We start from the raw sequence: 22,977 nt of genomic DNA, 5'->3' as shown, positions 1-22,977 counted from the left end.
CTGTGATTGATTGTACCTAGCGATTCTGATCTTGACAGGCTTTATTTTCAGAGATATTTCTATTTGAAGAGGAATTTCATAGGACTGTTGATTAGTCTCAACTGCACCATTTTGTTCTCCTGCCTTCTCCCTGTGTGCTGGTGTCTTCACACCAAATCCTGCTGATTTTCCTCTGGTTGTAATAGTTTTGCGATTCCTTCAATGGGAGCAGAATAGGGCTAATACCAGCCGCTTCTGAAAATCCTAATAAAGCATTGCTGATTCCTTTGGCAATGGCCACTGTTTCATCTTTATTCTTCTGAATGTACCCAAACTGTATGTGGCCTGATTTCTTATTTTAGATTCAGCACAGTCTTTCAGTGCCTCTTACTGGTTTGCTGTTGTATTAGAGGGCTTGATGAGAAAGATTCCTCCTTTGGTCCTGAGGCAGGTCAAACCACCTGTTCTTCCCTCACCTTTCTGAAACTGAATTGATGTGAAATAAGGGATGAAAAAATAGGGAGGAACTTATTCCAAGGCATCAACTAAGCAGATTTATGTTGGTGCAGAGCATCTCTGGGTCTGCAGCAGATCCAGAGCAGTGCCAGGAGGTGGCTGTAAAGCCCCTCTTGCTCTGCCACACTGGCTGAAAGCAGAGGCTCTTGTGGCTGCAGAGCTGAGGCCATGAAGGTCGAGAAGAGAGAGGATTTGGGCACAGTCTCCTCTTGCAATGTAGATGCAGTCAGACAAAGGCAACAAAAAAAAGCTAATGAAGAGAAGGAGATGTAATTTCCATGTTGAAAGGTCAATCATTTTTTGGCTTGCTTTTGTCCCAAAAAGGGAAATTCTATGAGTTCTTTTCCAAATTGACCCCAAACACCAGAATTTTCTGTTACTGATTCTCAGCATGAATATATTTTCCATAGGGCTTATATGTGCCCCACGTATCAATTCTAGGACAAGACTCAGAACATTACCCCTCTCTCTCCACTGCTTTTTATGGTGCAAGCTCTTGAGCTACGAGCTTTTCAAAACTCCAGCCACAGAAAACTATTACTTACATCCTGACAAACATTTTCTGACAGCTGGTCTATTGAATAGCTCATATTATTTTTGTGTGCTGTGCTATAAGCAATGCAGATGGTCTAGCTTAGCGATATTCCTCCATCAGTCAAGTTTGAGGTTTGTTTGGTTTTGGTTTGTTTTGTCTTTAAAAAAAAAGGCCTGATTGACTTTTTTTTGTTCCCATCCTGGGTGATTGAAACTCAGCACTATAATGAACCAAGTAAAGAGCTCAATGTCCTCTAATGTAGTTTTTGTCCTGAGGGGTGATGCTTGTTTGTTTGCTTTTTGACAAGACACATCATTATTTCATGGTGCAATGTGCATTTGGTAGCATGGATAGATAACTCTAAAATATATACTTTTCAAAAATTGGCTTTTATCAAATGTTACTATTCAGTAGAGAATTTTATGCGTTGCTTTTTATAATTGTGATTTGTGGCCCCTTTCAGAAATGCATTTTTAATAAAGCAATAGCTCTTCCTAAAGTAACCTACATTATTCTTTCCAGTGCCTAATTTAATGCAAGGTAAATAAAAGACTGTATTTTTCACAGAAAGAGTAAAAAGTATGAGAGCAAAATGTATGCATGAAAATAACAAAACATAGAGGTTTAAGCAAACATGCTATATTAATAGCATTTTTCTTGAAATATTTGGCACAATGATATATTCTTAAAATTCATGGTAATTATGCAATCCAATAGCACATTTATTAACCCAACTGTAAGTTATGGTAGACCATAATGGAGCTGTGATTTGTACAGTATTTTTCTTCTTTTACAGCACTCAAGGTTTTTGCTTTTGATTCACACCACATGAAACACATTCACCCTCACGTATACAGGGGGGGAGATTACGTAAAGATCTCTCCAAAGAAGAGAGAGGAATCTCATCCTAATGGTAAGAAACAAAGGTTAGAGAGTAAGTGTGTTAATAAATACCTGGATAGGCTTGTACCCACTAGTATGTAACTAAATGTGCAGCGTACCAAGGCTGAGCTTCAGCCCTGCTCACTACAGAGGAGTCAAGGTATTTTTATCACCTTTTCATCATTTTACCCCTTTATTGTCTCAAGATTGAGATATCTAATGCTTCCAGTAGCACAGTGAGTATCCAGTGGTTTTGGTAGCAGAGACCTGAGTTTTATCCTTTTCTCAGCCATAGATGTGCTGTGTGACCTCAGACTGGCCCCTTCAACTCTCTCTGTCACTTCTCCTCCAAAAATCAGTGCATCTTTTCTATTTGGGGAGTAGGTCACTGGGGCAAAGCCGTGTATTCCTCAGTACCAAAACCAGCAGGGTCTGGATCTTGCCTTGGACCTCAGGGTGCTACAGAAATGGCTTATAACTGCTGTCATCACTGAAAATACAGAAATGGCTTAAACTACTGTTATCACTAAAAAATATAAATATGTGTTTAAACAGCTCTGGAATTAAACCACCTAACCTAATAAACACAGAACATATTGTTTTAAGGCTTAATCTTCCAGCTAATCTGAATCTCACCACCTATCAGTATCTAAAAATATGCTTTGTCTTGGTACCAGGGAGAAAAATCATGACTTTTTTTCAAATCAGCACTGCATCCTAAAATACCTTTTGCTTTCTTTTTCCCTATGTGTCTTCCATCCACTGCAATGGAAGTTAAAGCAAGCCAAGTACTTCAGAGAGGCCCAGTATTTACCTCAGGTCTGAGTCATTTTAGTTTATGAGACCTGACACCAGATGTGCAGCCAATTGCCGAACAGCAGCAAGCATATATTACTCTAGAAAAAATATATATGCATATATCTAATTAGAATTTCCAATGCGAGCACACATTTTTATTTCTAATGGCAGTTACATTGTTTTAAATAAAGCTATATTTCTTTGTCTCTAAAACATTTTTATAAGTATTCCACAAAGATTCCATCTGTTTTGCATATTTTATGCAATAGCAGTAATAATGTCTATTGTTTATTGTTTCCTTAATGTCTTCAATTTTGTTCCTCTATAAAAAACCCACAAACTACTAAACATGGTCTGTTTGATTGATAGGCACCGTTGCAGTTGTCTTTCTGCGGTATAGCAATATTGGTTCTTTGCTTTCATCGCCGAAAAACAGCTCCTTGAAAGATACTTCAGAGCAGAGACAGACAGTAAGCTCATCAGTTATAGCTGTTGCAATTAGCTCAAATCCACCTACGCTCTATGAGCTCGAGAAAATAACATTTACCTTAAAGTATGCCAAGGTAAGGGGGTTTTTTATTATCAGCTTCAAATAAAACAAAACAATAGTTAATTATTTTATGTGATGTAACCGTATCTGCAGTGTATGATATATTGAGACATAATTCTGTTGTTTGCTGATGTGAGGTTAACCTTATTAGAGAAATAAATGGCAATCTCAAATGTGACATCCTAAGTGCAATATACTAAATACAATACAGCTGAAAAGCGCTATGGGATTAAAGCAAGGGCAACAATGCCATCTTTGCTAGGCTGCAGTATGAATAAAATACAGGTACCTGAACCAGGGAATCTTACAGGATGCTGACGATTCTTTATTTAGGTGGGGGGTTTTCTAAAAGTTTATCAGGTGGTTAAAAAAGCATACTAAAAAAATATGAAGAAATGCCTCAAAGTTAATGCAAAAAGTTAACCTGCAGCTAGGAGTTAATAGCAGAACCTGTGGTATTGTAACTTTATTATTTCTGAAAACTGACCACATTAATTTAAAACCGAGAGTTTTACTTCCAGTCTATATATAGATTTTGCTGACTTCACTTGTATGCAAAGAATCATCTTACATGGCACAAAGAATTACCAGAAACATAACAAAAATGTGAGACTCTGTGGGGAGGTGGGCAGTGGAGCAAGGTGTTAACCTGGGTTCTGCAGCTTTAAAATTTGTTACTTGCCTTCTAATATTTGAGCTAGAGATTGCTTTTATATAAATTTACATGTATTTATACAGCATCTAGCACAGTGGGAACCTTATCTTTGACTAATGTTAGTAAGCAAACTGTAATAAATAATACTAATGGTCTTAATCATCGCTGTCCTCGCACCTCATATAGCAGGTGTGATACGACCCTGGCTTTATCCCAGATTACTTTGTAAAATGCAGAAAGTCTCAGTTTTCGAACTGCTCATTTGGAAGGGACTATGAGCAGGACAAGCAATGCGGCTGTAACCTTGGGGTTTAGTTTTCAGCAGGTGCAGGGGTATACATAACAACGTTTTCAGGAGGCACAAATTCCAACACCTTTGCAAGTGCCAGAAAGGTTCGGTAATCTGATTAGCCTGCATGTTTGGTGGGGTGTTAGCTGTGTGGATAAAATGCTTCCATCCTCAGTCATGTTTTAATTGCGTGGATAGGCCTTGCAGAATGGGCTGTTTGTTTCCCAGCCTTCCAATGGTAACGAGCAATTTTTAATGAATTGCTCTGGCTAACGTAAAAAAAAGGTCTCTCGATGGGAAATATCCTGCCTTTCGCCATCAGTAAAACATCTTGTTTCTGTTCCAGACTGCGGATAAAGATATTAAATGTGCGTTTTGGAACTACACAGCAGACACAATGAATGGCAACTGGGCTACAGAAGGCTGTGAGCTGACACATTCCAACTCCACTCATATCTCATGCAAATGTAATCATCTGACTCATTTTGCCGTTCTGATGTCCTCAGGTGGCTCTGTTGTAAGTGCTATTTTAATTTAGTGTTTTACCTGATGCTTTCTCCTGTCTTCATTCCTTATGTTTTTATTTCAGTGCAACTTATGTACTTTTCCCCCTTCAGGTTGTCTCTTGTTTTTGTTCAGCAAACACACAATTTATTGTGCACTGAGCAAACAAAATTCCTCCCATATGTGTTTGAATTTCCTTATGTCCTTTCTGCAGTATTACAGAGCAGTGATGCAGCAAAGTATCTTGTTCCAAATACACAGTCTGTTGTGCTTATTTTTGGTGCATTGCTTTTAATTTTAAATCCCAGTTTAAGACTGCTGTGGGATTTAACTGGCATTCATTGGTGGTCAGTAACCATATGGCCATGAATTTCTCTCACACAAAACTTCGCCACCCATTTGTCTAACCTTGGTGTGTAAAAACCTGCTTTAAATTCTCTCCTGAGAGTTTGCAGCAGCATAATCAATTTGAAGTTTATGACTATTAAACATGGACGTTCATGACCAGCACAAAGTGATGAGAATGACCACTCAGTTTATTTTCTTCCTATATTAAGAGGCCCCACAGATTTCCAGCGTCTATATGGGGATCTGCAGGAGCTCAGATCCGGCCTCAGGAGGCAGCTTTATAAGGTATCAGAGCTGACAGCAAGCAGAATATTAGCATGAATATACTGTATTGAGACAGTTCTCTCACACTGTGAATTTCACGCTGATAGAGGCTGTTTCCTGCTTGCTAAATAGCATCCTAAGTCTTCAGTTCAAATTTAAAACCTTTGCAGGTACTTTTATCGTTATTGTGAAAAGGAAGGCTGGGAGGAGAATAATCTCTGGTCCTTTATGTAGAAAAAAAATAACTTAGATACATTTTATGGTCAGATGAATACTATCCTTATGCTGATGTGCACTCATGTATTTCAGAGATTCTTTGTGCAAATACCAAACAGCAAATGTAACCATGTTCCTATACAGAAAATATTCACATTCAGTATTAAAATAGACTGTGTTTCTTTGGAGGATGTTCACGTTACATATCTATAATAGCATTTGTTTGAATTGATTGTTATTTCAGAGTCTTGTTTTGATCGTGTTGCAAATTCAGTAAGACGGTTATTCAATTTTGCTTATCTAAGTCACTGCTGTGATAAGTCCTTTCATATTAGAAAATGTTCATGTCACATTAATATATGTCCTACTGCCAGTGCGTTTGTCATTCGTTAAAAAGATCTGATTTTTAAAATCATATTAGGAGATACTGATGTTAATAAAAAGTTTTGTTAAGAAATACCAGAAAATGCAAGAGCAGTTCATTACTGATTTCCCTTAGATTTATATCCGTCTCACAAAAAAAACCTACTTTTTAGATTATCCAAAGTGTACATTTGCACTGAAACTTTACAAACAATTTTGATTAATATTTTGTAGAAAAGAAGAAAAGAAATGTGTTATAGAATGAGGTCTTTCTTGAGAAGGTACAAAGCTATTCTTTTAAATATTATATTATAATTTTCCCCCAGGGTGTTACAAATTATAACATTCTTACAAGAATCACTCAGCTAGGAATAATTATTTCGTTGATTTGCCTCTCCATGTGCGTTTTTACATTCTGGTTCTTCAGTGAAATTCAGAGCACTAGAACGACAATTCACAAAAACCTCTGCTGCAGCCTTTTCCTGGCGGAACTGATCTTTCTGATTGGAATTAATATGAACAATAATAAGGTGGGTAGTTTTCACTTGTGTCTTGGTTTTGTGTTGTAAAGTAAAATATACAGTCTAATATACAATCTTGCATCTACTTCCAGTATTTCCTAGTATGAGTAGGAATATTCTAGTGACTTTGACTTCCCAGCCTAGCAACAGGGAATACAAAAGAAGTCATTTAAAGAAGGAGGGCCTTCATCTGAGCTGGTGTATATTGACTTGTTCCATGGGCTTCATTTAAACTACGTCACTTAACCAGGACTGCGGTCTCGGCATCTTTGGCATTTTCACTTTTCACATCCTCTTGGATGCTGTACAAAGCCACGTTGGTGGTTCTCGGGGTGACAATTTTCCATAAAAGGCAGACCAGAACTGCAGTCCCAAACTGGCATTTCAGATATTGGCTGTTGGCTGGAGGACCCCTTTCTCTTTTACGTGTGAGACCTTGACCTGTCCCTGTTGCTTTTCGTACAAGTTGGATTGTTGATTCTTGCACCTCTGATTAGTTTTAGGAAATTAAATTAAACATAAATTATAAAAAAACCCCTGCTATAAACAGCTGAATAGGATTTAAAATTCCTTGAAAAAATACAAGCTATGTTCCCTGAGGTAGCACTCCAGTACTGATTGATTGAGAAATAACATTTTGCAAACAATTTGTAATAAAAAAGTTATTTCAGAAATAATTCCTTGTGATGCTTAATTACATTTCTTTCAAAATCATTAAAATTAACTTTGTCTACACCAGGAAAGCATATAGACTATGCAGCCGTAACTATGGGATCAACCTCGTCAATTTTTAATGTGTTTTTTTCTGGGTAGAGGTAGGTTCCAGTTTTGAAAGTTGAATGCAGTCCCTTTATTTTACCAGCTGCTACAGAAAACACTAATGAAGAAGTGTGCTCATGGGTGTAGGCCAAGTTCTTGTCAATCAGCATTGCATCTGGGCTGCTGGACCACCACTTCAGAGCCACTGGCTTGCTGTGCATATGCTGTTATATTAACAGAGATGTATTAAATAGAATTATGACTCTAGCTTTCTCTGATTGAATTTCTAGCTCTTCTGTTCAATTACTGCCGGATTACTCCATTATTTCCTCCTAGCTGCCTTTGCGTGGATGTGCATTGAAGGTATTCACCTTTACCTTATAGTTGTGGGAGTCATCTACAACAAGGGTTTCTTGCACAAGAATTTCTATGTCTTTGGCTATGTCAGTCCAGCCGTGGTTGTTGGAATCTCTGCTGCACTGGGATATAAGTACTATGGCACCACAGAAGTGTAAGTCACGGTTTCTGTGTCCAAATCAGCACGCGTCAGGTTGCAATAGTCACAGTAGCACACTTCAAAACATTTTCTGCTCTTTATTTTTCAGATGTTGGCTCAGCACAAAGAATAACTTTATATGGAGTTTTATAGGACCAGCATGTCTAATAATTCTTGTAAGTATAATTTTCATTTTTTATTGTAGTACATAAAAACGATAATAAAAGGTGTTTAATAATCACCTACCCATTGCCAGCATAGCTGTGAGCGCTAATTATAGGGCAGAATTGGCTAATTTAGACCTTTTTATAGTGTCTCTAAATTATTTATATGCTGTACGTCTAAATACTTTACTAGCCTGAAAACACAAATGTTTGACAAAAATAGCTCAACATAAGATCAGAGCTTTTTTCTTACTTGCTTTCTTTCTTTTATCCCAGTGGTTTGAGAAATTCTGTGAAGCATTTCTGGTTTCTGTATGTCACTGGCATCTCAGCATGGCTCAGCAGGAGGTGTACACAGACACTATCCTAGCAGACAGATAATCTGGTTTTTCAAACATTGTGTGACTTAATCTCTTATCAGTGATCGGTCATCTTTGTAAGATTAGACTGTCATCTTTATGGTTTTATCACTCGCATGTACCCTGTCATCATCAAAGCTATTTTAAACTAAATTGCGACGTCAGAGAAAAGAACCCGCTATTTCACATGGGCAGACAAGTCAAGTATTGATAGCCCTATTTCAGCTGTGAAGAGGGCCTTTTTAATTCTTATTGGAAGTGGTTTCAAACCTGCAAATTTGGCAGGTATTATATGTTCAATTCTGAATCAAGACATTTTTGGTGCCTTGGGAGCATTTCTAAGTGCTACAAAGTTTAACAAACCATTCCAACTGTAATGGAGCGTTATTGTGTATGACTGGGGTGGCAGTGATCTGGCAATAGCCGGAGCTAACAAGACGAGAAGGTGCAATGGTGAGGCCTTGGGACATCTATGGTCAAGTCAATATAACCCTTCATTGCTTTTTTGAGCTATTTGCTGATAAATGTGAGGATTTGTATAAAGGAAGAAGTGGCAGTGCCTAACACGCACCAGATGATAGTAAACCAGTTTTATTTCAATGCATTAGCCATTTCAAAGCTGAATAAAGTATCAGGTATAATTCTGGTCAAATTCCACCCCAAATTCCTACTGTAGATTTGGGATAGGCTGGGAGCAACCCATGAGGCAGATGCAGGGTGGTGCCTTCCCATCTCACCCTCCTGGTGAGTACCGCACGCTTCAGGAGAGGCAAGGCATAGTAACCTCCCTTGTCTCAGTGCTTCTGGCCAACAGGTTACCACAGTAAAACAAAATCATGAGGAGAAACCATCCTTTATTAGGAAATTCTTACAATTCTTAGGTTTAAGTTGACTATTTCCTATTTCCTCTTTGGACTTTCTTCCATGAAGGCAGCAGGGTTGGGATTTTTTTTGTTGTTGATCTTATTCCTGATCCTCATCTGCCTTCAGGTGAAGATTTATGGGCAGTGATGTATTACTGCACTGTCAGCACAGGAAAACTGCATTATCAAAAGATACAAAATGCCCCAAATTTATGCATCTGTAACCTTATTTTCAGCTCCAGCTGAGCTGTGCCTGATGAGGGATCTTAGGTAGACATTACAGAGGCAGAGCAGGTCTGCGGTAGCTTTGATATAAGCATAGCTGGCTGCAGAGGCAAATCCTGCAAGCTGGGCTCTGCTGCTCATAGCTGTTCTTTGAGCACTCCTGATCTTCCAGCAATCCCTGTGAATTAAAAGAAAAAGGGGCAGTGGTAGAAGTCGGTATTGGTCTTATGCACTGATGCAGTCCTCCTGTGGAAAAGGATGACAATCAGACAGTTTCTTTGTTTTTCTCCCACTCCTTTGCCTAAGTGAAGCCACACAGAGGTGGAGTAGCTGGACAGTAAATATTCCTCTGGTTGTTTTGCTATTTTTTGTGTGTTAGGGAAGTATTTTGTGATAGCTTGTTTTCACAGTATCCGCATACCTTTGCTATTATCTCGTCATAGTCATGCACTCATAGATGTGGGAGGAAAGACAGCCTGCTTTCAGCAAGCTGCTTCATCTGCGGTGTGATTTTGTTGAGCATTTGGACAACTTGTTTTGATGGGGTGATAGCAAATTAAAGCCTGAACTGCAAGAGGGATGTTTTCAAAGAGTGCAGGGAGCGAGGTAATTTGCTTGTGCTCTATCCAGGTTATTGTCTAAGGAAAACATTGATAACCTTATGAAAATAGGCACTGACTCTAGAAGATGAACTTGGTGTTAGACATCTGCTGTGTGGAAGGTGTGTTGGGGACTGTAATTCTGTTTCCATTGCCCAGTCGTCCTGTTGAGCGTAGTGCATGGGCACCACCACAATAAAGATGAAACTCCTTCCAAAGTAGTGCCACTCAGAAAGTCCTTTTAATTACAGAAGGCAATCTCTTTCCAAGATTTCCATTCTGCCCACAGTTAATTAAAGCGAAAACAAAACCATTACTAATTAAGGACTCTGAAAAGGAAATATTCTTTTTGTTCTGAAATAACCAGATAGAGCACCACAACCCTCATATAGAGAAGAGCCAAATCTGGCAGCTTCAAGCTCACCTTTAATCCTGAGCCTTGTCTACTAATAGCATTCAGTTTGTAGGTTTTCCAAGATAGCCTGGAGAGTCTGGGATACAAAATCTCTGGAGAGCCACTCACCATAAATCTGATTCTTGAACAAAAACATTAAACTCATCGCCAGCACAAATGCCCAGGTACCCAAATGATGCTTGCAATTTCTGTGAACGGGGTCCCAGGAGATTTGCGGTTTGGATTATATTGGAATATGCCTTTGAGATAGCACGCAAATGCTGAAAAACAGAACGGGTTCTGTACCAACAGATTTTCTGTCTCAGGGCACATTGTTTCAAACACAACCTTGGACTTTAAATTTGCAGGAATAGTGAAGCATAGGGAGCTCAAGTGTTTATCAGGAGTACAAACTAAGTTCTCCTCTGATGCCTAAGCAGAAACACTACTTCTTAAGGTGTTTACTTATTAATATTAAGGTTCTATTATAATTCTTCAGTGCAAAGCAATGGCCTTATTGATCCCATCTGAAAATTATTATTATTATTATTATACTGGTGACTGCACATGAAAAGGAGTGGGTCAGAAGCTCTTTAGATGGAGTTAGCAAAGAAAGGGCATTTGAAACCTTTGTGAAGCAAGCTGCAAGCTGAAGATAATTTCTACAACTTATTTCTTCCTTCTAATACATGTAATCTTTAGAACCACAACCATTTTAACTAAAACTATGCAGTAGATTAGATCAAAGCATACAAGTATGGAGAAATTATTTATAACAAGTATTTAAACTTTTTAATGGAAAAGTGAGTTTATCACAAGCTTTAAGGGACAAACATTCACACACACCACAACCCATGTCTGATTGAGGCAAATACAAATATAAGCTCTAGAGATAAAAGGTATGGAAAAAAAATCCCTAGAACCTTTTCTTTTCTTTTCTTTTGTAACACACTGTTACAATAATAATCTTCCTGTAATAAGAAGTGCTTAGGATGGAAATAACCATCTGCCTGCAGGGCAATGTGGCTGCAGTTTTGATGAGTGTGTAATGTCAGCTAAGAGCAAACTCCTTCCCAATGTGGAGGACTTTTGCATGGCTCTCCCCAGCTCTGGCACGGCAGCTCGCTCTGTGTTGAGTGGGAGCAGACCTATGTAAAGGCTTTATTCTGCATCACTGACGTTTTTGGAAACTTCATCTTTTAAATTCTGTGGACGCAGTGTAAGTCCCTCCACTTGTACCTGTTGTGAGAGGCAGCTATATATTAGTTGTCCAACTGACAGCAGAAATGGTGTTGTTTGGAAGGACTGAGCAAGGACTATTAACATTGTACTTATGAAAATCTACAAGCAAAGGAAACTTTGGAAGAGAATCACTGCTACTACAAATGCAGCTACAGGCAACCCTTCTAATATATCTCTTTCCCACAACCTTCTCCCATTAAATCTGTTCAGTTCAGCTTCCTGCAGCAAGTTTGAAGTCACCCATGATAACATGATTTGCACCTTCACAGTATTGACAGAGTCATGTAAGGCTTGAGTATTGTACCCGCTGTCGGCACCACAATAAATTGGCATACCTCTGTGAGGAACCGGGACTCAGAAGTGTGACATGTTGTAGCATTAACAGGTGCAATTTGCTGTTGAAGAGTATAAATCTATCAGTATCATTTGTCGAGATCACCTCTGCAATCACAAAATACAGACCTGCTCTTTGAGGTTGGAGCATTTCCAAAATTGAACATCATCCAAATAATCCTCCCTGTGGCTTTTATCCAAACATCCTAGCGCTGTGCAGTGAGGAGGTGGCTCCTGTATGCTTTTCTTGTTTTAGTCCTCTACTGTGTGTTTGCAGGGACCTTGAAGGTGTCTGGCTTGGCTTCAAGCTCCGGTTTCTTGAAACAATTGGTAATTGTAATGTTTGCAGCTACAAAAATGGCTTATAAATAGACCCTGCAATTTTCAGAGCATTATTGGAAACTTGACTTGGAACATAGCAACCAAGAATAGTTGTTGGGAGAGGTGTCCTTAGAAAAGCCAAGTTCTTTTTATTAAGCATTACTGTAGGTAATAAATGTGGTGAATAATCAACTGTAAAGCAAAAATATTCGAAGAATTGCAGTGATTGATTAACCATACTGTTTTGAACTTCCCGTGTATAAATGAATGGGTAAATGAATAAAATATACAGATTGCAGTTGCAAAATACAAAAAAGTGACATATGAGTGATGAAAGCAGGCTAACAGTAGAGTAATGCTTTCATTAAGGAACTGCCTGCATATTCATTAGAGCTAGTCGATTACTTAAAGAATATATTCATCAGATAATTTATTTGATGAATTTTACCGTTATTTGTCAAATAATTTATTCAACAAAAAAAGGTAAAATTAATGGAATGGTGCATTCATCAAATCTTATTGGACAGCTCTAATACTTATTCAGTTCTGTACATTTAGGTTGATTCAGGATTAGTAATACTGCTGCAATCAATGCAGAAAAATTTCCGGGCAAATCCATTACTCTGCTGTTTTCTCATATACTCACAAATTTCATGTATTTAATACTCTAATCTAGGCCATTCAAATGGAACATCTTTCTTGTTGAAAAGTAAATATTCAAAGAGTTTAAAGTTTTATGTTTTCCCAGACTTCAGTATTGAGCATGATCTGACACTCCATTGCTTCCTTTAAAAAAAAGGGGGGAAAAAACCCCACAAGAAAGCAGTCCATCTAAGGTTAATCACACCACACCAGTGTAATCGAGTACAAGCCTCTTCGGGCTTCTTCACTTTATTATTCCCATTCCTCAGAGAAGCAGCTCATGTTCATTACTCTTGATATTTCTTGATATTCTATGGATTACTATCTCAAAAGTTATTTGACCTCTGACGTCCATCACAACAAACCACACACCATCTCACATTTTTCAGTGACTGTTCATGCTTTGAAAAAGTCTGTGCCTTTGTTTCCAAAGGGTTATTTGTGCTAAGTGCCTGGTTATGTTTCTTAGATAGATGAGAAAAGTACACTCTGTACCATTTACCGTATGTTTTTCAGAAAATAGCTGTTTTAAACATTTTTTTATATCTACTTTTGTTTCTCAGTCTGCCTTTTTAGTGGAAATAAATTTCCTATAGGGACTAGCAATGGCTTTATTATTCTTTATGAAAGAATAATAGCCCGCTTTTCATTAGCCCCTCTACGGCTTCAGTTAAAGGTGTCTCCGTTGCATTTCTCATGCCATTGTGGGTAAAGTGGAGATAATTAATTACATAGTGGCATTGAAGACTGAGTCTGCAACTTTGGTTGAAACAGATTAGTTCAAACCACAACTGTGTTCAGCAACAACAATACCTGCTGTGCTAAATAATTGCTGAGTGAGAAAGTACTTGCCCTGTTGAGTGGATAGGACCAGCTTTAATCTTCAAGCCACAGCTTCCATACTGCCATACCCAATAGATGCAGTTTCTCAGCAAAACCAGGGCTTTCATGTGAAATTAAGGTTTTTTTGTTCCCTTCCCTCTATCATTAAAGCCCCCGTTCTAAAGTTTCTGAAAATATTTGGAAAAAGAGGCTGTGGTCATCAGTCAACAACATGAAAATTACTCGCTCTTATGTTGTTTCATAAGAACAAACTCATCACATTAGGCTCAAAGATCCTTGAAGGATGTTCCATATAAAAGGATTGCTTTCTTAAAGAAAAAAATCAACTTATCTAGTAGTGTTATAGGAAGAAGCATGTGGAGAAGTTCTCCCTCAGTTTCACTGAAAGGACATTAGACTTGAAAATCAAGCATGTCCTCTGTCGACAAGAGGGAAGGAAACGGAAGCAGCAGCTGAGGGAGGAGAGGTGGATGCCAGGGAAGGAGAAGAGTGACCACAGGGCTGTGCAGATTTCCTGAGATGCCCCATAGCTTGGTGCAGGTCGATGTGCCAACATCCTCCTTTCTTTCTAGGTAGATAAACTATGCCCACTATTTTAACAGAGCCATGTATATTAAGCCTCATTGGATTTTTTTTTCAGGAAAGCCACACAACTGTCTGAATCAGGCACTTAAAATATTTTTAATTGCTTAATGAGCTCTTGTTGATTCTTTACATTGGCTTGCTATAAGCACAATTACTATAAACACATATGCTTACCCTAAATTGTTCATTGCAAGGACAACATAGGTTTGTTTTAGATAGACAACATGAACTGATGATATCTTTTGGACCTTCTTAGTAATTCCATAGTGATTAAATCCACACTACATGTTTTTTCAATCAAATCACATTTTCTTCCACTATTGTACTGTCCCTTTGAGTCATTGCTTTGCAGGCATTTAGAGAAGCAAATTTAAATTCGCAGTAGTAATTGCATGTGAATGCTCTGTTTGGAAAGCTCACTCGGTCATTGAAAGAGCTCTTTGTGGCTTTGAATAAGATCACAAGCCACAGCATGGGATTTTGTGACCACATCCACAGCAGGACCATGATTATTTCTAAAAAGCAAAGGGCCAAATGCTTTAAAGCATTTGGCAAGCTGTGGAAGGCACAAACAGCTTTCTGCCAACTATTCACACCTCCGGAATGGTAAATACAGCCTGTTGTTAGACTCCACGTCTCAGTCATGGCCCTGATGCTGCCTCCCTCCTGGTAGCCTGGTAGCTCATCCATTCACTGAAGCTAGTTGTGCTAAAAGACAATATACAACTATTTTACTCCTCTTTGCCAGGTAAAAATACTTCTGCTCTGCTCCTGCATAAGGCTCCAGGTGCAGCCCAAGACAAGTTTGCATTTATGCAAAGAAATCATAGGAGAGGTGTAACATGTAGTCTGAAGTCTGTGATGCACCTGGAATGAGTTCATTAAACAGCCTGATTTATGTCATTACCAACTCCCAAGTAAATACATCTTCTCAAAGTCCTCTTGGAAAAGGAGAAGAGTAAATCTAGTAATTAATTATACTGCAAGCAAGATGGACCCCAGTCCTACCACTGGATCTAGGGCTAATGTTTATGGCTGAGGTCAGATGCAGCTCGATTGGCTCATCCCTCCTGCCCTTGGCTGCAGAGCTGAGGTTAAAGAAAAGTGTTTAGGTCAGTATGCGTTTAGCTTTGCAATCCAATAAGAAACAACATTGAAAACAGAAGTCTCAGGAGCTGTTTAGTCTGATGAAAAATACGGAACCCCCATCTATATATTTATTTATTTACAGCCTGCTATAAGTGCTCTAAAAATATAAAGGAAGCATTTAATTGAGTCTAAATCTACAGCTTGAGGTATGTAAAAGAACATCTTTGAAGTATTCATATATATTAAGAGCAACCCTATGTGAAAATTCCTGAGACAGGGTTTGAAATAAACTCATTTAGCTATATTTTAACTTTCAAAACAAGTGAAATTATTGAATTCTTAGAATCATAAAATTCTAATCCTGCATTATTGAAAATATTTCTCCAAAATATAGCCTAAAGGAGGGTTTTTAATGTTTTTTGTCACATTTTCTACTCCCAGATAAGACTGCTGTTGTATACCTAAAGCATTTGAGAAGGTGTATTCACTGGGGACATGGTAATGAGATAAATCAGTCAGGAGACAAACCCAGACTGTTTGACTGCCAGCTTGTGTCCAATTTTATGCAATTAATATGGCATACATTTTCATTTTGAAGCTTAAACTGTTGTATTGTTAATAGCTTAATTCTGCTCTCCCCTGCCTGAAATAACGATGACCCACTGAATGTTGTCATTTTACCCAGCCATTAGCCATACAGCCAGAGAGACAGAAATGTATTGCTCTCCGTGGCAGAATTCAGACCATCACAAGCTCATTAATTCAAACACCCATAATGAGGGTCATTGTAAAGACTGATACAGATACAGCTGCTCTGAACTTCAGACATTTTTTGAAAGAGCCAAATTCAATATGATATATGTAAAAAATTCAAGTATATGCCTAAGAGAGCAGCAGGAGAAATTTTCTCATTCTTTTTTGTGAGATCTGACATCAGCATATAGATGGTTTCATCAATTATTGAGACAGAGACTAAGAAAGGAAAAGGGAATGATTTGGGGGTTTCGTTTTTGAAGTCTGAATGTAAAGTGCTCGGGCTGAATCAGAACTAGTATGTCTGAATCTTTAGAATTAGCTGCCTCTTTCTTATACCTTCTCTTCTTTGTAACACTGGAGAGCCTTAAAAGGCTGCTATTCAAAGTGTTTTAATAACTTTTGAAAGGCTGGAGTGTATTTTTTACACAAGGCTATCAGATATGAAATTACCAATTCCTCTTTCATTCTATAAATACATGTGTACTGGAAATAGCCTCAAAAACTCAGTCTCATATTAAACAATTACTCCACTGTTAAAAAAAGAACTATCTTTAGATAGTCCTGGATGAGAAACTGGGGGAGATTCAGGTCTTCCTGCTGCAGTTAATATTTAATTATTTATATGGCATGGAATAGATCCAGCAGGGCTGACAGAGCCATAGGGGTGAATAGCTGGTATGGAGGCTGGAGAAACTAAGGGTCACAACCCAGCCTGAATACTAAGCACAGCAGAAAACTGTGCCCATGTCTCCAGCATCCTGGATAAATGCCCTGTCCACAGGGATTTGCATTGTTCAGGAGTGTCCTTTCTGGTTTTAATCAAAAAAGCTGTCCTAGTCAGAAAGCCTTTCCTGATGAAAGTACAGTCTAAAACAGTAAATGTCTTTTATGGCTAATGAACTGACATTTTTCAACAAAAGAATATTGGACAAAATTTTCTCGAATGCTCTGTTTCATTTTAGCAGATGTCCAGGTGCTATCTGAGTCACCGCCTTGCAAGATGGACCATTTCCCTCTGAGTTTTCAAGTGCTCTTTTGTCTTGCTTAAAAATAGGGAGGGGTGGGGGGGAGGAAAAAAAGATTTCTTAGTTGCCAAATTTGACAGCTGTCAGCTACCTTGATGGGGCAAAATGATGATACATCACTTCACTCAATATGTTACAATTTAATTGTAATTAATTACGAAGGAAACTACAACTCTTCAACATGAGTGCAAATATTTTTATTTGCAGGCAGATGTTTTGCATGCTTTATTAAATTTTGTGTATTTCATACCATTCAGTGCTCAACTAAAAATAACTATCATTCTGTTCCTACACAGAGAGTGTTTCATGCAGTGTGAAGCACTAACATCATATTTACTTGAGGATAGAACATTATGTTACTCTTCCAGTATGTAAAATACGTACATTTAACAGTGGAATTAAGAACCTATTTTAAATATAGCAGTTGCTAGGCAATGTGCTATTAGCAGAACTCCAACAGCTTGGAACATTTAGCATTTTAGGACCTACGTGCTCATTTTTATATTATTACTTAGTTTGCAAAATACAGTTAGTAATCAACAGGGAAGTTCGTAATTTGCTTAGACAATAGATGAGATTGTTTCTCAGTCCTCTTCTGGATCCTCTTCTTAGGAAAAAGAACTGAGTAAATATTATTATGTCTTGATATGCATACAACTCTATTATTTTCTTCTACAAACTATGGATGGGTGAAATTTCAGCTGCGGTGGTCCCAGAACTGCTAGGAATAGGACCCAAAGCAGCTGTATCTTGTTCTACCCATGCCCACTTTGGGGCAGTTTTCCATCATTACCGGAGCCTATGCAGAGGTAATCTGCTCATTTAGCCATGGTATTGTTGAGACAGAAAGAGGGAAGGCATCAGCAAACAGATTTATAGAGCCATCGTACATCTAGGTAGAGGTGGGTTAACACCACACACAGTTTTTCCCAACCTATCTTAAAATACATGTGATTGATTGATTGAACACAGCTCCCCAGGCTAATTCCTTTGGCAAATCTTCCTTAATTGTCGACAAGGCAATTGGGAAAGCACCAGGAAATGTCTTTAAATTTGCAATTGCTTTTTCTCTCCTGTGACTTTCTTTACAAGAGGAAATTATCCAGACCAATGCTGTGGGTCAGATCTGATCCTAGGGTGTGTATCAGCTCAGGCAGCTCTGACCTCTTCCTTGCATGCCTGCTTTATCTTGCCCACCAACATCACGGTTGTGAGCATGGGAACTGTACCATGGAGATCCCCAAAACACAGCTGCAGGAAAACGTCCCTGTCCTGCTCTATACCACAGTGTGCATGCATTATACTGCAAGTGCTGATCTGCAGAGTGAAACCCACACAGTGACCACTGTGAATCCCTTGAGACTATCAGTCTCTCTGATTTCTGGAGGTAAAGCCTTGACAGCACTGGAGGCAATGGGAGTCTGGTGTTTCATAGGAGTTCTGCCATTGCTTTAATGGGGCCAGAAGTCACTCTGAAGTCCTAAATCCTTGTGATCCTTCACACAGATGATGTCCCCAAGAGAGATATACCAAACACTCACCAACACTCCCTTTAAACTCAGTCACACGTGTACAATAAAATTTAGCTCATCCAGATTTATAGCTCCTTGGATATTATCCTGGGTTATACAGATACATAAATGTAGTTGCCCATATCTACAAAATTCTTCTTTCATGGGATCCTAATAATTTCCCTTATTAAATGTCTATTTCACATAAACACATTTTAAGTTTCCTACCATTTGCTCCTAAATATACTATAACATTTCTAGAATTTAAGACAGCTAAAAATACTTTTACAAATATCTTTAAGGAGAAATTATTCCCTGAAGACGCTATGATTGGAGGCTGTTCCTATTTCAGCCCTTGTCTTTGATTAACCACTTAAAAGAAAAAAAGAGGAATAGATTAATTATTAAAATTAGTCCTGTAGAGCACCTGAGCTCACTGAGTGAAACCTGCTTCCCACTGAATCTCAGGGGGAGGGAGGGCTGAGGATGCTCAGCACCTCACAGAATTACGCTTGCAGAGGGAAAGTCAGAAGGTTTCCTTTGTGAAATAGCAAAGTGCACTGTTTGCCCAATAGCAGTTAGGTGTGGTTTGTGAAATGAAAAAGAAAGAAAGAAAGGAAAAAAGTCAGTTCTGGGCTCGAAATCAATGCAATTCCCGTCTAGCCTATTAGACTTGCCGAGAAGCCCCTCTCAGGACACGCAGCAGTTTTTCTGACTGCTCAGCCATGTAATAACACTGCAAACAAAGGCACAAGAACTTCCCGTGTCAGGCTCGAACGTCGTTATTCACTTGATAAAACTGTGGCCGTGCCACAACACTTCACGATTTGGGTCTGCCCAAAGCTGCAGCGTAGCTTTGCTCATTATACAGGTACCTTCTCCCCAAAGCCAGCCTGTGGCAGCAGCAGTCCCCAGGCTGGCCCTTTCCAGGCCTGTCCTGAGCCTGGTTTCACAGCTGCCTGCACATCTTGCTCCACTCCGACTTGCTGCCTCTCCGGAGACACCCTGCCTGGTGCTTGCCATTTCAGTCTCATTCACCTTGCCTGTCACCTTAAGGCAGACTTAATTATAGCGTCATCACAGGTTTACTCAACAAGATCTGAAGATTGTACTTTAATTACAAAAAATGAAAACACAGAATTACAACCAAAGTAAGTATAAAATACAATATTTGGCTATAAGTAGCAGCTGAAGTCTTTTTAGGTGTTTCAGTGCCTCTCATCTGGAAATTCCTTAGTTTGTCCTAGCTGGAAGATCTGGGGAGGTGCAAATTTCCGTGAGTCTATCTGTGTCTGAGGGAGTGGAGCATCTCCCTTATGAGGAGTGGCTGAGGGAGCTGGGCCTCTTTAGCTTGGAGCAGAGGAGACTGAGGGGAGACCTCATTAATGTTTATAAATATGTAAAGGGCGAGTGTCAGGAGGAAGGAGCCAGGCTCTTCTCTCTGATGTCCAATGACAGGACAAGGGGCAATGGGTGCAAGCTGGAGCATGGGAGGTTCCATGTGAACATGAGGAAAAACTTTTTTACAAGCACTGGGTTACAGAGCACTGGTCAGGCTGCCCAGAGAGGTTGTGGAGTCTCCTTCTCTGCAGACATTCAAAACCCGCCTGGACGTGTTCCTGTGTGACCTGGTTTAGGTGATCCTGCTCTGGCAGGGGTTGGACTGGATGATCTTTCGAGGTCCCTTCCAACTCCTGAGATTCTGTGATTCTGTGATCTTGGACGCTTTTTACAGCCTATTACTTCCATTAGTACTCATTTGAAGCTCAGGTTTGGATACAACTTCAAACGTCCTAAGTGGTTGTGCCTTTGGCCAGGCATTTTGGGTGATCTGACTTCCTGTCCCATTTGCTGAATGACACGTGGCTCTTTGGGGATATCAGTTCCATAAAACCACTTCTCCTTCAGTTCTACTCAGTCAAAATCCTCAGCATTCCCACTCAGTCCAGCTGTCCAACATGAACTTTTCACTTTACATTTCCCAGAAATAGCTGAGGCTACTTCATAGCAAACGACATGCAAGTAACAGGTTCAAGCAGAAGATGTTAAGCTTAGGATATCTGTTAGATTACCTTCTAGATTACCGAGCATTATTAGCATTAACTAGTTTTTTCTCCTGGATTCACCAGTGAGTTCATGTTATTGTTTTCTCTCAAGTTTTGCTGCATTTCTGTGTCACAGGACAGTTACAACTACTTTGTTGCTGCCTATTTTGTCCTCCAAAGGACAAAACACAGTGCCAGAGGGCTCTAACTTAGGTTGAAAAGAAAAAGAAAATGTTATGTTGCCTAAAGCTACTGTTTTGAGACGCTGAATGTTTTGTAAAGGCAGTCTGTGCACTTTGCTATAGGTATTTTTTATTAATGGAGTGCTTCGAAATGGGGTAAAAACTGACTTAAGACTTTAATAAATCTTGGAAACGACCGGGTATTTCAGAAGTTAAGCTCACCCTCATTACCCTGTAACACTACCTCCTGTGAGGCTACCTGAGACGTATTGTACAGTAATTGTGTTCTGGCAGCTGACTCCGAGAAGCCGGCGTTAACCTCCCCTGCTCCCCCGATACGTACAGATTATCCCCATTAGGATGAATTGATGAATGAAAATATCATGGTTAATGGGTATTACTCTAACGCAGAGGGCCAAATCCTATTATCCTGTGCAACCGACAGTAGAAATAGTATTTGTGTAAAGAAGCCCCGCTGGGACAAAGAGAAATGGAGTACACTGCTATGAGGCCCCACATCTGCACACCCCATCCTTGCTCAGCAAACCCTCTCCAGCTCTGCAGCTGGTTTATGTGGCTGCAGGATAAGAGGATGTGGCCCACAGAGCTTCTTACAAAGCCTTTTAATGGCCACAGGAAGGCTCTCATTGACATCAGTGATCCTGGGGATGGATGGACAGAGAGGAAGGTCCATCGTGTGATTTGTGCTGCAATCTTGGTAGCAGTCCCTGAACAAGTAGTGGGGTGTATTCTTCGTGCTCCTTTGATCACATTTCACTCTACCTTTTTCAGATTAATAAATACATTAGGTGGGTGATGCAGATTACAGTGTGCACACTAAGTTATTTGATATATTATTCACCAACAAATATAAGATAAAAAGTAAGTCTGCATATAATTACCCACAACTGCTGACTGACTTATAATTAACTTTGAAAAATTGCTGGTTTAGGAGATATTACAGATTACAATTTTAAATATAAGGAGCTTCAGAACAGCTCTCACGATCAGTGCAAGTACAAGGTATTCAGTGAAGGATTAATTCCCTAAACTGCTAATCAGCTCTATCTCCTGTCTTATCAAATTGTAAATACATTATGCTGTATTAAAGTATGAGCGTGCAGCTAATTAAAGCAAAGCCTGCATTTAATATCAGATACTCCCCCCTTGACACAACAAAAATGTTCTAAGGACATACATAACAAGTGCTAACAAATGATTCTTTTTCAAGTGATGCTGTGCTCCTACAGCATTATTTTGTTTTCATTTCGGAGGATGGTTTTTTTTTAAGAAAAAGAAGGAGGGAGGAAAACCACACAGTCTTTCTGGAGAAACAAGTTGGGGAAGACATTAATTCTATTCAGTCTCCAGCTGGATGCCCACAGGAACCAACCAAGTGATTACAACCAAGGATCTACAAACAGTATCTGGATGCCATCCAGCTAAATTTTGGTTCATTTACTAACATTTTTAATAGATTCTAATGTTAACTGCTGCAAAGCAAAACAAGCTTTTAAAAAAAACCCACAAAAACAAACGAGAAAGCAAACCCATCTACATTGTTAAAGGAATGCATTCTAAATTTAAATGAAAGATCAATGAAGCCTAGCTGAGCAAACAGAGGTTCAGAACCATAATTGAGCATCATTTGCAAAACTGCTTCTTTTAGTTGCTTTTTTCTGTTTCAAACTCAGATAAAGCAACGCCATTATAAAGAAGGCAGAAAAAAAACCCCATACTGAAATTATTCACTTCTGAAACAAACATAAAATATAGGAGGGTAAGCGCAGCAAGGAGCCTTTCTACCAGAGTTAGTTTTTAAAAAGTTCTTTGTGTAAACCTAAAAGTTTTTTTGTGCCACTTGAAAGTTTTCAGACCCCGAAGACCTCAGAACATATGAAGGTATTAATGTTATTCAGCAACAGAAGACATACATTTTGTCAAGATCTACGTGATACAGTACAATAGAAAATCCATGGGAGAATCATAGGGGCAGAAGGAGCTTTTTTGGTCTTTTTTGGTCTCCATTTCCTTTCTTTTCTTCTTTTCTTCTTCTTTTCTTCTTCTTTTTCTTTTTCTTTTCTCCTTCTTTTCTAACATCTCTACTTAGCGAAAGAAATCTCA

General features: G+C 39.0%; 1 protein-coding gene across 1 annotated transcript in view; it reads left to right on the top strand.

Moving 5' to 3' along the window:
- Nucleotides 1-1,826: 1,826 nt before the first annotated feature.
- Nucleotides 1,827-22,977, top strand: part of ELTD1 (EGF, latrophilin and seven transmembrane domain containing 1) — a gene marked incomplete at its 5' end in the record, with an annotated part of 23,958 nt that continues 2,807 nt past the window's right edge. Inside the window, 6 exons of the mRNA XM_010182227.1 lie at nucleotides 1,827-1,943; nucleotides 3,080-3,273; nucleotides 4,551-4,721; nucleotides 6,226-6,429; nucleotides 7,470-7,690; nucleotides 7,785-7,851. Coding sequence (XP_010180529.1) covers nucleotides 1,827-1,943; nucleotides 3,080-3,273; nucleotides 4,551-4,721; nucleotides 6,226-6,429; nucleotides 7,470-7,690; nucleotides 7,785-7,851 — 974 coding nt within the window. The remainder of the gene's footprint in view (nucleotides 1,944-3,079; nucleotides 3,274-4,550; nucleotides 4,722-6,225; nucleotides 6,430-7,469; nucleotides 7,691-7,784; nucleotides 7,852-22,977) is intronic.

The sequence above is a fragment of the Mesitornis unicolor genome, unplaced genomic scaffold (genome assembly GCF_000695765.1).
Source record: "Mesitornis unicolor isolate BGI_N332 unplaced genomic scaffold, ASM69576v1 scaffold2144, whole genome shotgun sequence".
NCBI lineage: Eukaryota > Metazoa > Chordata > Aves > Mesitornithiformes > Mesitornithidae > Mesitornis > Mesitornis unicolor.
Note: the sequence above shows the minus strand (reverse complement) of the source record. Positions and strands in the feature narration are given on the sequence as shown.